We start from the raw sequence: 16822 nt of genomic DNA, 5'->3' as shown, positions 1-16822 counted from the left end.
ACACACACACACACACACACACACACACACACACACACACACACACAACACACACAATGTCCACCCAGAGCAGTTCTGCCCTGTCACTCAGAGAGCTGAGAGAACAGAGGTCAAGATAGCTCGTATTGGCTGCAGCAGAGGAGAAGAGAGGCTGGTCATCTCACACAGTCGAGGGTCAACCAACCGGCCAATTGGAAAGCTACCTATCGAATTCCCCATCATCTCCCTCATCCTCATCCTTAACATAATGTTCCCAGCGTCTAATGGTCCTGGTCCACAGGCCAGCAAGATGCTTTCTCTCTCTAGTCTAATGTTCCTGGTCTACAGGCCAGCAAGATGCTTTCTCTCTCTAGTCTAATGTTCCTGGTCCACAGGCCAGCAAGATACTTTCTCTCTCTAGTCTAATGTTCCTGGTCTACAGGCCAGCAAGATGCTTTCTCTCTCTAGTCTAATGGTCCTGGTCTACAGGCCAGCAAGATACTTTCTCTCTCTAGTCTAATGGTCCTGGTCTACAGGCCAGCAAGATGCTTTCTCTCTCTAGTCTAATGTTCCTGGTCTACAGGCCAGCAAGATGCTTTCTCTCTCTAGTCTAATGGTCCTGGTCTACAGGCCAGCAAGATACTTTCTCTCTCTAGTCTAATGGTCCTGGTCTACAGGCCAGCAAGATGCTTTCTCTCTCTAGTCTAATGTTCCTGGTCTACAGGCCAGCAAGATGCTTTCTCTCTCTAGTCTAATGTTCCTGGTCTACAGGCCAGCAAGATGCTTTCTCTCTCTAGTCTAATGGTCCTGGTCTACAGGCCAGCAAGATGCTTTCTCTCTCTAGTCTAATGTTCCTGGTCCACAGGCCAGCAAGATGCTTTCTCTCTCTAGTCTAATGGTCCTGGTCTACAGGCCAGCAAGATACTTTCTCTCTCTAGTCTAATGTTCCTGGTCCACAGGCCAGCAAGATGCTTTCTCTCTCTAGTCTAATGGTCCTGGTCCACAGGCCAGCAAGATGCTTTCTCTCTCTAGTCTAATGGTCCTGGTCCACAGGCCAGCAAGATGCTTTCTCTCTCTAGTCTAATGGTCCTGGTCTACAGGCCAGCAAGATGCTTTCTCTCTCTAGTCTAATGGTCCTGGTCCACAGGCCAGCAAGATGCTTTCTCTCTCTAGTCTAATGTTCCTGGTCTACAGGCCAGCAAGATGCTTTCTCTCTCTAGTCTAATGTTCCTGGTCCACAGGCCAGCAAGATACTTTCTCTCTCTAGTCTAATGTTCCTGGTCTACAGGCCAGCAAGATGCTTTCTCTCTCTAGTCTAATGGTCCTGGTCTACAGGCCAGCAAGATACTTTCTCTCTCTAGTCTAATGGTCCTGGTCTACAGGCCAGCAAGATGCTTTCTCTCTCTAGTCTAATGTTCCTGGTCTACAGGCCAGCAAGATGCTTTCTCTCTCTAGTCTAATGGTCCTGGTCTACAGGCCAGCAAGATACTTTCTCTCTCTAGTCTAATGGTCCTGGTCTACAGGCCAGCAAGATGCTTTCTCTCTCTAGTCTAATGTTCCTGGTCTACAGGCCAGCAAGATGCTTTCTCTCTCTAGTCTAATGTTCCTGGTCTACAGGCCAGCAAGATGCTTTCTCTCTCTAGTCTAATGGTCCTGGTCTACAGGCCAGCAAGATGCTTTCTCTCTCTAGTCTAATGTTCCTGGTCTACAGGCCAGCAAGATACTTTCTCTCTCTAGTCTAATGGTCCTGGTCTACAGGCCAGCAAGATACTTTCTCTCTCTAGTCTAATGTTCCTGGTCCACAGGCCAGCAAGATGCTTTCTCTCTCTAGTCTAATGGTCCTGGTCCACAGGCCAGCAAGATGCTTTCTCTCTCTAGTCTAATGGTCCTGGTCCACAGGCCAGCAAGATGCTTTCTCTCTCTAGTCTAATGGTCCTGGTCTACAGGCCAGCAAGATGCTTTCTCTCTCTAGTCTAATGGTCCTGGTCCACAGGCCAGCAAGATGCTTTCTCTCTCTAGTCTAATGGTCCTGGTCTACAGGCCAGCAAGATGCTTTCTCTCTCTAGTCTAATGGTCCATGTCCACAGGCTCTCTAGTCTACACCATGTAGTCACAGTCTTAGATTTGTCTCTGGAGCACACAGACGTCTAATTGCTGGGTTAGCCTGTGGACTTCCCCCGGAGCCAGCCTGTGACCGCTTCTTCACATGGCCGCGTGAGCTGCAAGCCGCTGGCCCAGGGGCCCACATGCCCACACTGGGGGATTAGCTGTGTGTGGCAGGCTGGCTGGCAGGGTGTCGCTCTACTGGCTGCCTCTCTGCTGCCAGCCTCAAGCCCCATTAGACCATAGACCCTCTGTGTTCTGTGCTCTGGTCCCAGGGGAGGCTGGGCCTGGGAAGGACGTGGCACGGCCAGGCCTACAAGGCATGCGGTGGTAATGACAGGGTTGGTGCGCGTGGAGCAGCTGCTCAGATCAGCACCCTCCCTTCCTTGTGACGGGCAGGTGATGGCGGCGACTGCCCATGATGCCTCACTGAGGAGATGCCCGCAGCTGCTGCCCCACATGCGCACTGCAGAGAGAGCCTGGCCAATACTGGCTGGTTGCACTCAGAACTGCACTGTGCTTGGGCTGAACTCACTGGACTGTGCAGGGCTGCAGGCAGCAGGCAGCAGGGACCCCCCCCCCACTTGTGTATTACACTAACATAAGAAGTGTATTACAGTAACACAAGAAGTGTACTACACTAACATAAGAAGTGTATTACAGCAGGATAAGAAGTGTATTACAGTAGGATAAGAAGCTTATTACAGTAGCATAAGAAGTGTATTACACTAACATAAGAAGTGTATTACAGTAACACAAGAAGTGTATTACACTAACATAAGAAGTGTATTACAGTAACACAAGAAGTGTACTACACTAACATAAGAAGTGTATTACAGCAGGATAAGAAGCGTATTACAGTAGGATAAGAAGCTTATTACAGTAGCATAATAAGTGTATTACACTAACATAAGAAGTGTATTACAGTAACATAAATAGTGTATTACAGTAACATAGGAAGTGTATTAGAGTAGCATAAATGTATTACAGTACCATAAGTAGTTTATTACAGTAGCATAAGAAGTGTATTAGAGTAAAATAAAAAGTGTACAGTAGCATAAGAAGTGTACTACAGTAGCATAAGTGGTATATTACAGTAGCATAAGTAGTGGCTTACAGTAACATAAGTAGTATATCACAGTAGCATAAGAAGTGTATTAGAGTAGAATAAGAAGTGTTTACAGTAGGATAAGAAGTGTATTACACTAGGATAAGAAGTGTATTACAGTAGCATAACAAGTGTATTACAGTAGCATAAGAAGTGTACTACAGTAGGATAAGAAGTATATTACAGTAGGATAAGATGTGTATTAGAGTAGGATAGGAAGTTTTTTTTAATAGTAGCATAAGAAGTGTATTACAGTAGGATAAGAAGTGTATTACAGTAGGATAGGAAGTGTATTACAGTAGGATAAGAAGTATATTACAGTAACATATGAAGTGTATTACAGTAACATAAGAAGTGTATTACAGTAGGATAAGAAGTATATTACAGTAACATAAGAAGTGTATTACAACAACATAAGAGGTGTATTACACTGACATAAGAAGTGCATTACAGTAACATAAGAAGTGTATTACACGAACATAAGAAGTGTATTACAGCAACATAAGAAGTGTATTACAGTAACACAAGAAGTGTACTACACTAACATAAGAAGTGTATTACAGTAGGATAGGAAGTGTATTACAGTAGGATAAGAAGCTTATTACAGTAGCATAATAAGTGTATTACACTAGAATAAGACGTGTATTACAGTAGCATAAGATGTGTATTACAGTAGCATAAGAAGTGTATTACAGTAGCATAAGAAGTGTACTACAGTAGGATAAGAAGTATATTACAGTAGGATAAGAAGTGTATTAGAGTAGGATAGGACATTTTTTATAGTAGCATAAGAAGTGTATTACAGTAGGATAAGACGTGTATTACAGTAGGATAAGAAGTGTATTACAGTAGGATAAGAAATGTATTAAACTAACATAAGAAGTGTATTACAGCAACATAAGAAGTGTATTACAGCAGGATAAGAAGTGTATTACACTATCATAAGAAGTGTATTACACCAACATAAGAAGTGTATTACACTGACATAAGAAGTGTATTACACTAACATAAGAAGTGTATTACAGTAGGATAAGGATAAGAACTTTATTATAGTAGGATAAGAAGTTTATTACAGTAGCATAATAAGTATATTACAGTAGAATAAAAAATGCTACTGTAACTGCCTCCCACCCTCCACTGCCACATCAATTCTGAGCCCCACCCGATACCCGACATCAGGACAGATTTTTCTTCGTATCCCAACCCACCCACATAGAATTGTTCTCGAGAGCAGATCTGTGACCTGCCAAATAACATCAATGTATTTTTTTATTATGAGGCTAGTAGTAGGCTATATTCCACTCTCTGCATGAATTCATTTGTCTGCATGTCTATTCAACATTTTGAAAAAATGTGTATCATACCTATGAAGTTTGGGGGGCAGAAGCAGGTATAGTTGTTTATGCTGTCCACACAGGTAGAGTTGTTCTCACAGTCATTGTCCTCACAATCGTCAGGATTCACCTCACACTGCAGACCCTCGTACCCAGGAGGACACATACAGCTTGGGAGGAGAGAGACAGGATAGCAGTCACAGATAGTTAGTTAGGACACTGCCAGAGTCATGGAAGTGTACTGGGTTTCATTCCACTTCACTTCAAATTCACGCTCCAGATGCCCTCTGCTCTGTGGCCCTGGCCCATCTATTAAGGACTAATGCCCTTTGAAAGCCTAAGACCTGCACTTGAATTTGAATAACAACAAGGGTAGAACTCCAGTGACATTTGAAATGTAATGTAATCAGGTCTGTCTGTGAATTCAATAACTCCAATTAGACGTGTGTCCCTGTAAGATCCTATGTGGAAGAGCATTCATCAAGCTTTAATAACTAAATGTCGTGTGGAATCGGTAGACCGCTTAACTCTGGCATCACACTAGCTCTGTCTCTCTCTCTCTTGTCTGTTATGCCCGCCTTCCCTAGCTGGCCTGGCTGTGCTGTGCGGGAGGGGTGGCACAGGGTTGGCATCATGGGTGCGGCGTGGTGGACAGGCTCTCAGCAGAGCAAGGAGAGATAAGCGTCACTAGTGAGACGAGTAGCTTTATCAAACGCCTGTTGTTCTTTTAAGGCCAGCGGCTTCTGATTCAACATGACCCTGAGGATATGAGCGATTGTGATGTCCTTTAGCAGTTCTCCAGAGGGACTGACTGGGGGCTGTAAGTAGAGAGGGGATATACAAAGCTCCTGTAAGAGGCCTCAAGGTTGCAACCCCTGGAAAGAGTGACATCATAGTGACTCAAGGAGATGAACCTTTGTGTCGGTGCATAGCTAGAACAGATACAGGCTTTGTAGTGAGGTCATGCTGTATAAGGCCTTAATCTGCTATATCAAAAGGCTGAGGAGAGATCCGACATGTGGATCATTGATGAGACAGACAGCTAGGGTTGGTTGATTGGTGTTTAAAGGCCGAACCGTGAGCTATGAAAGAGAGGAGAGTGTGGCAGTAGTCTGGCCCCAAGCCTGATGAGGAACAACACCAGCATGGACCATGGGTTCTCACAGAGTCACTCACACACTGGAACAACACTGCTGCCTGCATGTTACTCCTCTGTCTGCCCCCCTATATAGGGAATAGTGTGCCATTTCAGACGGCCTCTCTGTGTGGTGTGTGGAGAGAGTAGTGGGTAGTGGGTAGTGGGTACCTGAACTGGTCCTCTTGGCCTGGGATCACGTGGCAGGTCCCTCCATTGGCACAGGGGAAACTGATGCAGGCGTTGATGGATATCTCACAGTTCTGTCCCTGGAAGGGAGGAAGGGAGGAGCGAGGGAGGGGAAGAGAGAGAGGGGTGTGAAACAAAGAAGAGACTCAGGGGGTATGCTAGCAGACCTTACTAAATAAATAAATAAATAAATAAATCAAAACAGGAACATTTTACATTTGGCTACAAATTCAAAAATAAATGATCTCAGCAGAGAAAAATGTCCTCTGTGTGCTACCTATATCCCCCCACTATAATCCCCATACGTTAATGAAGACAGCTTCTCCATCCTGGAGGGGAAAATCAATCATTTCCAGGCCCAGGGACATGTACTAGTCTGTAGCAACCTAAATGTCAGAACTAGACAAGAACCTCACACCCATATTAAGAAATGCTATAGCTGGAAGGAAAGTAGTGTGGAAACCTACCAAAAAACAATTAGGAAACAACAAATCAATCCCTTTCAGACAATTTCCAGGACAAAATGTTCCACTGTAATAGAGAAGGTGTAGTAAAACGCCAAATGGATCTACCTCCTGGTCCTCTTCCCCTGCCTCTCTACCAAGGGTAGAGACAGAGATGACCTCGCCTACCGAAATACCGGATTGGGAAAAGCCACCAGAAGAAGGCACCAGCCAACCAACTATTGAACCTGACTGGTGTCAGGAAGAATCACCCTCTGCCTCAAGTGACACCTCTGAATGGGAACAGCTGTTAGACTCATTGCTGATAGAGTAAGGGCTCTGTCATAAACAGAGGCCCATATATGCACTGTAAGAAAAGTATTTCCTGTTGTAAGATATGTCATCACCCTCTCTGCTCTGAGGGAATGGGAGGAGCAGCGGATCGGGTGCAGAGAATCAAAATGTATATAAAGAGACATTTGCCATTACTTTGGCGCTGACTTCTTGAAATCTGAATTCATTTAGACAACCATTTGACTTCGGGTAAATTGACACCTGACTCAAATTACTTAAAGATTCTAACTTGTTGGATCTGAGAAGTGACTTTCCAATATACCGTTTAACTATTGAACAGCTGTTTTGTCGCATATTGACCAGGTGCGTGTGTCTCAGAACCTCAGCCTCGTAGCGTGCCACGGATGCTGCGGTAGTTCAACGGGACTGAGAGTCACTCTAGTCCTTTAGTTGATCTCTTGTTTATACCTATGGTTATCTGAATTGACCCTGTAAGCATATTGACCAGGTGCGTGTCTCAGAACCTCAGCCTCGTAGCGTGCCACGGACGCTGCGGTAGTTCAACGGGACTGAGAGTCACTCTAGTCCTTTAGTTGATCTCTTGTTTATACCTATGGTTATCTGAATTGACCCTGTAAGCATATTGACCAGGTGTGTGTGTCTCAGAACCTCGGCCTCGTTGCGTGTTACAGACTCTTTGATATTCCATTGGGGCAAGGGATCACCAACGGGTCCTCTCATCCAGTCCAAACTTGAATCTCTAAATTTAGTAAACCACCGACTCTAGTTCAACCTCTCAGCCAGTAGAGGGGAGTCGCTACTTAACTAAATTCTCAAAGAACTCTGACCGATTGAAACTCTACTCCTGATCTCGTGGGTCTCCCCGTCATCTCTCAAAGCTAATTAAAGAACTATTATAAGCATTTAATATAGAGATAAGTGTTATCATTGTACCAGGCTGGAAAGAGCATTAAGTCATTTGCATGTTTTTGATTAACGCTGTGTGTGACCGAGTAACAAATTGTGTATTTTGAAGTGTGTTTGATTGTAAAAGACAAACAACAAGAGTGTTTTCAAAAATAAACGGTACTCTTATTTTGTATAGAGTAAAAGGTTCTCTCAAGACAGTTAACGGCACGGGAGATAACAACTCTGACACTCCCCGCTACCGGGACACTGGAAACGGGGATCAATGCTCTATGACAGAATGAGTTACCATTAAAAGACAAGGAGGAAGGTGTGTCCAGTAGTGATTCATTTAATTGTCTTATCGATCTATCTAAGTTTTATTTTCCAAACGATACATAGCCGACGGGCAGAGTAGTGAGACTAAGTTGACTAAAGGTCTTCACACTTTAAACTAGATACATCACAGAGGGGAAATACTCAACCACAGGGAAATCATACAGAGACTGGTAGGACTAGTGCTTAATAACAACTCAAGGATCCATTAGTGGTGTAAAAGGAGTCTAGAGGATAAAGGTGGGGTTCACACATCCCAGCTAGAGCTAGACCGTTGAGAGTGACAAGGCAAAAGACCTCTCTACGCGGACAACGTATCGATATATAAAGAGAGGCAGGGCTACGCGAGCGGTCCTGGTTATACCGAGATAACCTGAAGTATCTATAGTGCCCTGTCCAATCCAGGGAACGGGACGCTAACCACCTCTAGCACCCCGCTGCCGGCCAAGGGGCGGGCTGAAGGTTTCGTATCGCGACAAAGGTGTAAACTTGGCAGTAGAAAACCTAAACAGTATATTTGACCTCTCAGCTTCCCTAGCAAATCTAAATATTTCAAATGGAAAACTGAAGAAATGAACAACAATGACAAATGGTTTGATGAAGAATGCAAAAACCTAAGAAAGAAATTGAGAAACCTGTCCAATCAAAAACATAGAGACCCAGGAAACCTGAGCCTACACCTTCACTATGGTGAATCCAGAAACTATGGAAAAAGAAGGAATAGCAGGTCAGAAATCAGCTCTATGTAATTGAAAAATCCATAGACTCTAACCACTTCTGGGAATACTGGAAAACACTAAACAAAAACAACACAAAGAGTTATCTATCCAAAATGGAGATATATGGGTAAACCACCTCTCCAATATTTTTTTATATTTTTTTATATCACCCCAATCCACAAAAATGGAGACAAATTTGACACCAATAACTACCGTGGGATATGCGTCAACAGCAACCTTGGGAAAATCCTCTGCATTATCATTAACAGCAGACTCGTTCATTTCCTCAGTGAAAATAATGTACTGAGCAAATGTCAAATTGGCTTTTTACCAAATTACTGTACAACAGACCACGTATTCACCCTGCACACCCTAATTGACAAACAAACATACCAAAACAAAGGCAAAGTCTTCTTATGCTTTGTTGAATTAAAAAAAGCCTTTGACTCAATTTGGCATGAGTATCTGCTATATCTGCTAACTGATGGAAAGTGGTCTTGGGGGAAAAACATACAACCTTATAAAATCCATGTACACAAACAACAAGTATGCAGTTTAAATTGTAAAAAAAACAACATACATTTCTTTCCACAGGGCCGTGGGTGAGACAGGGATGCAGTTTAAGCCCCAACCTCTTCAACATATATATCAACGAATTGGAGAGGGCACAAGAAGAGTCGGCAGCACCCGGCCTCACCCTACTAGAATATGAAGTCAAATGTCTACTGTTTGCGGATGATCTGGTGCTTCTGTCCCCAACCAAGGAGGGCTTACAGCAGCACCTAGATCTTCTGGACAGATTATGTCAGACCTGAACCCTGACAGTACATCTCAGTAAGACAAAAAATAATGGTGTTACAAATAACGTCCAGTTGCCACGACCCCAAATATAAATTCCATCTAGACACCATTGCCCTAGAGCACACAAACATCTATACATACCTCGGCCTAAACATCAGCGCCACAGGTAACTTCCACAAAGCTGTGAACGATCTGAGAGACAAGGCAAGGGCCTTCTATGCCATAAAAAGGAACATAAAACTTGACATACCAATTAGGATCTAGCTAAAAATAATTGAATCAGTTACAGAACCCATTGCCCTTCATGATTGTGAGGTCTGGGGTCCGCTCACCAACCAAGAATTCACAAAATGGGACAAACACCAAATTGACACTCTGCATGCAGAATTCTACAAAAATATCCTCTGTGCACAAGGTAAAATACAAAATAATACATGCAGAGCAGAATTAGGTTGATACCAGCTAATGATCAAAATCCAGAAAAGAGCTGTTCAATTCTACAACCACCTAAAAGGAAGCGATTCCCAAACCTTCCATAACAAAGCCATCACCTACAGAGAGATGAACCTGGAGAAGAGTCCCTAAGCAAAGCTGGTCCTGGGGCGCTGTTCACAAACATACCCCACAGAGCCCCAGGACAGCAACACAATTAGACAAAACCAAATATCGAGAAAACTAAAAGATAATTACTTGACACATTGGAAAGAATTATCAAAAAAAAATTGCAAACTGGAATCCTATAATTGAGAAACGCCGCCATAGGCAGACCTGGCTCTTTAGAGAAGACATGCTATGTACACACTGCCCACAAAATGAGGTGGAAACTGAGCTGCACTTCCTAACCTGCCAAATGTATGACCATATGAGAAACACATATTTCCCTCAGATTACACAGATCCACAAAGAATTCAAAAACAAATACAATTTTGATAAACTCCCATATCTACTGGGTGAAATTCCAAAGTGTGCCATCACAGCAGCAAGATTTGTGACCTGTTGCCACAAGAAAGGGGCAACCAGTGAAGAACAAACACCATTGTAAATACAATCAATATTTATGTTTATTTATTTTCCCTTTTGTACTATTTGCACATAATTTGCACATAATGTGTAATGTCTATATTATTTTGGAACTTCTGTGAGTGTAATGTTCACTGTCAGTTTTTATTGTTAATTTGACTTTTGTTTATTACCTAGTTCACTTGCTTTAGCAATGTATACATATGTTTCCCATGCCAATAAAGCCCTTAAATTGAAATTAAAATCGAGAGAGAGGGAGAGGTGTGAGACTGTGTCTGAGTAGAGCAGTGGTCACCAACCTTTTCTGATTCAAGATCAAGATCACTTTCTTAGTCAATATTCAAGCTGAGATCTGCCGCTCAGATTTTTTAAAACATGGCTTAAAAGCGTAAGCCTATGCAACATTAACCAATTAAACACAGTTCTGGAGCAATGAGGTTTATGCAGTAGACTATAGGCCCAATACATTACCACTGCATATACTGGTTATAGACCAGTCCATTATTTCCAAGGTAATGCACAGAATGTCTGCATTTATCACTTACATATTGGCTATGCTTGAATTGCCCTGCCAATGTTATTTTGCTCAGACCAATTAGGAATTATATTTAAACAATGTAGGTATATGATCACACTGGTAATATATCATTTGTTGTATTACTTGTGAGGGACAGCTGAGTGAGCTTAATATTTTTTGGGATGGCCTGCATCTGATGGTCAATCTGAGGGGAGGGAGGAGCAGTGGTGAGGCTTCCTCTCACCCGACTCACCGTCCCTCCGCTCTCTCTCCCTCCCTCCCTCCGCTCTCCCTCCCTCCTCTCTCCCTCCCTCCGCTCTCCCTCCCTCCGCTCTCCCTCCCTCCGCTCTCCCTCCCTCCGCTCTCCGTCCCTCCGCTCTCCCTCCACTCTCCCTCCCTCCGCTCTCCCTCCGCTCTCCCTCCCTCCGCTCTCCCTCCCTCCGCTCTCCCTCCCTCCGCTCTCCATCCCTCCGCTCTCCCTCCCTCCGCTCTCCCTCCCTCCGCTCTCCGTCCCGCCGCTCTCCCTCCCTCCGCTCTCCCTCCCTCCGCTCTCCCTCCCTCCGCTCTCCCTCCCTCCGCTCTCCGTCCCTCTGCTCTCCCTCCCTCCGCTCTCCGTTTCCTCCGCTCTCCCTCCCTCCGCTCTCCGTCCCTCCGCTCTCCGTCCCTCCGCTCTCCCTCCCTCCGCTCTCCGTCCCTCCGCTCTCCCTCCCTCCGCAATCTCCGTCCCTCCGCTCTCCCTCCCTCCGCTCTCCCTCCCTCCCCTCCTCTCTCCCTCCCTCCGCTCTCCCTCCCTCCGCTCTCCCTCCCTCCGCTCTCCCTCCCTCCGCTCTCCGTCCCTCCGCTCTCCCTCCACTCTCCCTCCCTCCGCTCTCCCTCCGCTCTCCCTCCCTCCGCTCTCCGTCCCTCCGCTCTCCCTCCCTCCGCTGAGAAAAGGGGAGACAGTCTTCCAGCTGGTGGCGAAACTCAAGTCACACTGCATTATTTCTGCCTCATGCACCAATTCATGACCACAAAAAGTGAAATATTCCTCTATTAAAAACTACATTCAGCTTATAATAACAACGGAAGCTTATTGGAACACTTTGCAATACTCATTCATTACAGCTGCAGTAATGGTTGTAGGGTGAGTGGAAGTAGGGAGAACGTGCATTTGATGGTTTATAAGTGTTAAACAAAGTGTTGTTAATGCTGAATAACAACTTAAACATGAACTTACTCATAAAAACAGCAGCTCTTTGCTGTATTCGCCGAGTCTCTTTCTAATCATGGTTTTACACATCACACAGTATCAACCGCGTTCTAGGGTTCTTTTCACAGTCTATGGCTCAAGGAAACCACGGACACGGTGATCTGAGCTATCTGATTGGCCAGCGGTAGGCCTATAGGTGTCCCGTATTTGCTCTCGGGGGCCTGCCGGGGAGGCGGAGTTCTACCTTCAGACACATGAAATGGTTCAAAATGAGAACACTTTGCCTTCAGCACAAAACAACAACAAAATATAGTATGCAAGGCTTTATCGTTGGGTTTTTACAGAAATGTTTGGTGATGGACCAGGAATGCCTTGGAGAGGCATTAGATTAGTGAATCACTGGAGGAGAGGTACAGGTACAGTATTGCAGCATTCAAGAATCATGACCCTAATGACCCTTAATACCCACTTCCTCTGATGACAGACACCACACGGACGCTTGTTTCTTGTTTTCACTCTGTTTCCCTCTCTCTCGGTCCGCGATTCATTCTCCACATTTCAATTACATTTAAGCCCAGCAGAGGACAACGGAGAAAAGCACACATGCACGTACACACACCTCTGAATAGGCAGGAATAATCGCAAAGACCCAAAGAGAGGTGCATACCCAGAGACACCGGGGCCAACACTGACACACAAATTGACCTTGGGAGCAAAGATTTGATTTAAAAAGAGGCCATGGGCTTTGGCCCTGAAGCAGGCAGGAGGTTAAGCTGTTATCTGCGTCTGTGGAGCAGGATACTGACAAGAATCCCACAGCCAAACAACAGGCTCACGAGGCCACATCAGCAGCACACAACACAGTGGGGGAGGGGACAAAACCTACACACACATGTAGGCACACACGCAGACACACACACACTCTACGTCCACCCTCTGAGAGAACTTTATTGTAAACCTTTTCAATCCCCATTCAATACTTACAGCCAAACTAACTGTTGTAATCATTTCCACATTGGTTGAGATAGCAAAGTAAGATGCATTATGCATGTAAGAGAACAGGAGAGGCTAATACACTGGGGCTATGCATACGATGACAAACCGCTAACATGTGGAACCGTTTAAGTGGGGCTGTGGTTGTGTGTGTGTGTGTGTGTGTGTGTGTGTGTGTGTTTGTGTGTTTGTGTGTGTGTGTGTGTGTGTGTGTGTGTGTGTGTGTGCGTGCGTGTGTGTGTGTGTGTGTGTGTGTGTGCGTGTGTGTGTGTTTAAATCCACTCACTTTGTAGCCAAAGGGACAGGTGCAATGGTAGGAGCCAGACACATCGCTGGCACATGTGCCATTGTTCAGACAGGGGCCGGCCAGACAGGGTGCACACTTCAACATCAGATTCAGATCAACTGGGCCTGAGAGAGAGAGAGAGAGAGAGAGAGAGAGAGAGGGTGAGAGAAAGAGAGATAGAATGACAGAGTCAGAAACAGAGAGCAAGGGAGAGATTAAAGAAGAAAGAGTCACACTAAGCAATTTCACTAATTCCTTCTCTCAGCAGTATTTAAAGATACTTCTTATCTACATTTATAAAACCTTCATCTGCCTTAATCTCAGATAAATCCCAGATCAATGTTAATTGGCATGTGTGGTTACAGAGGGCAGAAATATGTGACAGCTGGGTTCATTCCCCGGTACAGGTAGATACAGAGAGGAGGAGAGGGTAGAGGAGAAGAAGGGAGAGGAGAGGGAGGAAAGAAAGAGCAGGAGAAGAGGAGAGGAGGAAAGGTGTAGAGGGCGAGATGAGAAGGAGAGGAAGAATAAAGGAGAGGAGTAGAGGTGGAGAGGGAGGAGAGGAAGAGGAAAGGAGAGGAGAGGGGGAAAGGAGCAGAGGACGAGAGGAGAGGTGGAAAGAGAGGAAGAGGAAAGGAGATGAGGAGAAGAAAAAGAGAGAAGAAGAAGAGAGGAAGAGAAAAGGAGAAAGGGAGAGAGAGGAAGAGGGAAGGAGATGAGAGGAGAGAGGGGGAGAGAGAGGAAGAGGAAAGGAGAGGAGGAGAAAAGGAGAGGGGGAGAGAGAGGAAGCGGAAAGGAGAGGAGGAGAAGAGGAGAGAGGAAAAGGAAAGGAGAAGAGGGGGAGAGGGAGGAAGAGGAAAGGAAAGGAGAAGAGGGGGAGAGAGAGGAAGAGGGAAGGGGGAAGAGGAGAGAGGGGGAGAGAGAGGAGGAGGAAAGGAGAGGAGGAGAAAAGGAGAGGGGGAGAGAGAGGAAGAGGAAAGGAGAGGAGGAGAAGAGGAGAGAGGAAAAGGAAAGGAGAAGAGGGGGAGAGGGAGGAAGAGGAAAGGAAAGGAGAAGAGGGGGAGAGGGAGGAAGAGGGAAGGAAAGGAGAAGAGGGGAGAGAGAGCAAGAGGGAAGGGGGAAGAGGAGAAGAGGAGAGGGGGAGAGAGAGGAAGAGGAAAGGAAAGGAGAAGAGGAGAGGGGGGGAGAGAGAGGAAGAGGAAGGAAAGGAGAAGAGGAGAGAGGGATAGAGAGGAAGAGGAAAGGAAAGGAGAAGAGGGGGAGAGAGAGGAAGAGGGAAGGGGGAAGAGGAGAAGAGGAGAGGGGGAGAGAGAGGAAGAGGAAAGGAAAGGAGAAGAGGAGAGGGGGAGAGAGAGGAAGCGGAAAGGTGATGAGGAGAAAAGGAGAGAGGGAGAGAGAGGAAGAGGAAAGGAGAGGAGGAGAAGAGGAGAGAGGAAAAGGAAAAGGAAAGGAGATGAGGGGGAGAGGGAGGAAGAGGAAAGGAAAGGAGAAGAGGGGGAGAGAGAGCAAGAGGGAAGGGGAAGAGGAGAAGAGGAGAGAGGGGGAGAGAGAGGAAGAGGAAAGGAAAGGAGAAGAGGAGAGGGGGAGAGAGAGGAAGTGGAAAGGTGATGAGGAGAAAAGGAGAGAGGGAGAGAGAGGAAGAGGAAAGGAAAGGAGAAGAGGGGGAGAGAGAGCAAGAGGGAAGGGGGAAGAGGAGAAGAGGAGAGGGGGAGAGAGAGGAAGAGGGAAGAAAGGAGAAGAGGAGAGGGGGAGAGAGAGGAAGCGGAAAGGTGATGAGGAGAAAAGGAGAGAGGGAGAGAGAGGAAGAGGAAAGGAAAGGAGAAGAGGGGGAGAGAGAGCAAGAGGGAAGGGGGAAGAGGAGAAGAGGAGAGGGGGAGAGAGAGGAAGAGGAAAGGAAAGGAGAAGAGGAGAGGGGGAGAGAGAGGGAGCGGAAAGGTGATGAGGAGAAAAGGAGAGAGGGAGAGAGAGGAAGAGGAAAGGAGAGGAGGAGAAGAGGAGAGAGGGAGAGAGAGGAAGCGGAAAGGTGATGAGGAGAAAAGGAGAGAGGGAGAGAGAGGAAGAGGAAAGGAGAGGAGGAGAAGAGGAGAGAGGAAAAGGAAAAGGAAAGGAGAAGAGGGGGAGAGGGAGGAAGAGGAAAGGAAAGGAGAAGAGGGGGAGAGGGAGGAAGAGGGAAGGAAAGGAGAAGAGGAGAAGAGGAGAGAGGAAAAGGAAAAGGAAAGGAGAAGAGGGGGAGAGAGAGGAAGCGGAAAGGTGATGAGGAGAAAAGGAGAGAGGGAGAGAGAGGAAGAGGAAAGGAGAAGAGGAGAAAAGGAGAGAGGAAAAGGAAAAGGAAAGGAGAAGAGGGGGAGAGGGAGGAAGAGGAAAGGAAAGGAGAAGAGGGGGAGAGGGAGGAAGAGGGAAGGAAAGGAGAAGAGGAGAAGAGGAGAGAGGAAAAGGAAAGGAAAGGAGAAGAGGGGGAGAGAGAGGAAAAGGAAAAGGAAAGGAGAAGAGGGGGAGAGAGAGCAAGAGGGAAGGGGGAAGAGGAGAAGAGGAGAGAGGAAGAGGGAAGGGGGAAGAGGAGAAGAGGAGAGGGGGAGAGAGAGGAAGAGGAAAGGAAAGGAGAAGAGGAGAGGGGGAGAGAGAGGAAGCGGAAAGGTGATGAGGAGAAAAGGAGAGAGGGAGAGAGAGGAAGAGGAAAGGAAAGGAGAAGAGGGGGAGAGAGAGCAAGAGGGAAGGGGGAAGAGGAGAAGAGGAGAGGGGGAGAGAGAGGAAGAGGGAAGAAAGGAGAAGAGGAGAGGGGGAGAGAGAGGAAGCGGAAAGGTGATGAGGAGAAAAGGAGAGAGGGAGAGAGAGGAAGAGGAAAGGAAAGGAGAAGAGGGGGAGAGAGAGCAAGAGGGAAGGGGGAAGAGGAGAAGAGGAGAGGGGGAGAGAGAGGAAGAGGAAAGGAAAGGAGAAGAGGAGAGGGGGAGAGAGAGGAAGCGGAAAGGTGATGAGGAGAAAAGGAGAGAGGAGAGAGAGGAAGAGGAAAGGAGAGGAGGAGAAGAGGAGAGAGGGAGAGAGAGGAAGCGGAAAGGTGATGAGGAGAAAAGGAGAGAGGGAGAGAGAGGAAGAGGAAAGGAGAGGAGGAGAAGAGGAGAGAGGAAAAGGAAAAGGAAAGGAGAAGAGGGGGAGAGGGAGGAAGAGGAAAGGAAAGGAGAAGAGGGAGAGAGAGGAAGAGGAAAGGAAAGGAGAAGAGGGGGAGAGGGAGGAAGAGGAAAGGAAAGGAGAAGAGGGGGAGAGGGAGGAAGAGGAAAGGAAAGGAGAAGAGGGAGAGAGAGGAAGAGGAAAGGAGAAGAGGAGAAGAGGAGAGAGGAAAAGGAAAAGGAAAGGAGAAGAGGGGGAGAGGGAGGAAGAGGAAAGGAAAGGAGAAGAGGGGGAGAGAGAGGAAGAGGAAAGGAAAGGAGAAGAGGGGGAGAGAGAGCAAGAGGGAAGGGGGAAGAGGAGAAGAGGAG

The 16822-nt window shown here is 46.4% G+C and overlaps 1 protein-coding gene across 2 annotated transcripts in view; it reads right to left on the bottom strand.

Annotated features, from left to right (window-relative positions):
- LOC112238411 (slit homolog 3 protein) overlaps positions 1 to 16822 on the bottom strand; it is a 442088-nt gene that overhangs the window by 50658 nt on the left and 374608 nt on the right. For both annotated transcript variants that reach the window (XM_042325880.1, XM_042325879.1), the window contains 3 exons: positions 13353 to 13477; positions 5831 to 5928; positions 4555 to 4694 (listed from right to left, as the gene is read on the bottom strand). In XM_042325880.1, the coding sequence (XP_042181814.1) occupies positions 4555 to 4694; positions 5831 to 5928; positions 13353 to 13477 (363 nt within the window). The remainder of the gene's footprint in view (positions 1 to 4554; positions 4695 to 5830; positions 5929 to 13352; positions 13478 to 16822) is intronic.

Source organism: Oncorhynchus tshawytscha, linkage group LG08 (assembly GCF_018296145.1).
Source record: "Oncorhynchus tshawytscha isolate Ot180627B linkage group LG08, Otsh_v2.0, whole genome shotgun sequence".
In the NCBI taxonomy this organism is placed as follows: Eukaryota; Metazoa; Chordata; class Actinopteri; order Salmoniformes; family Salmonidae; genus Oncorhynchus; species Oncorhynchus tshawytscha.
This window is presented reverse-complemented; position numbering and strand designations above follow the sequence as displayed.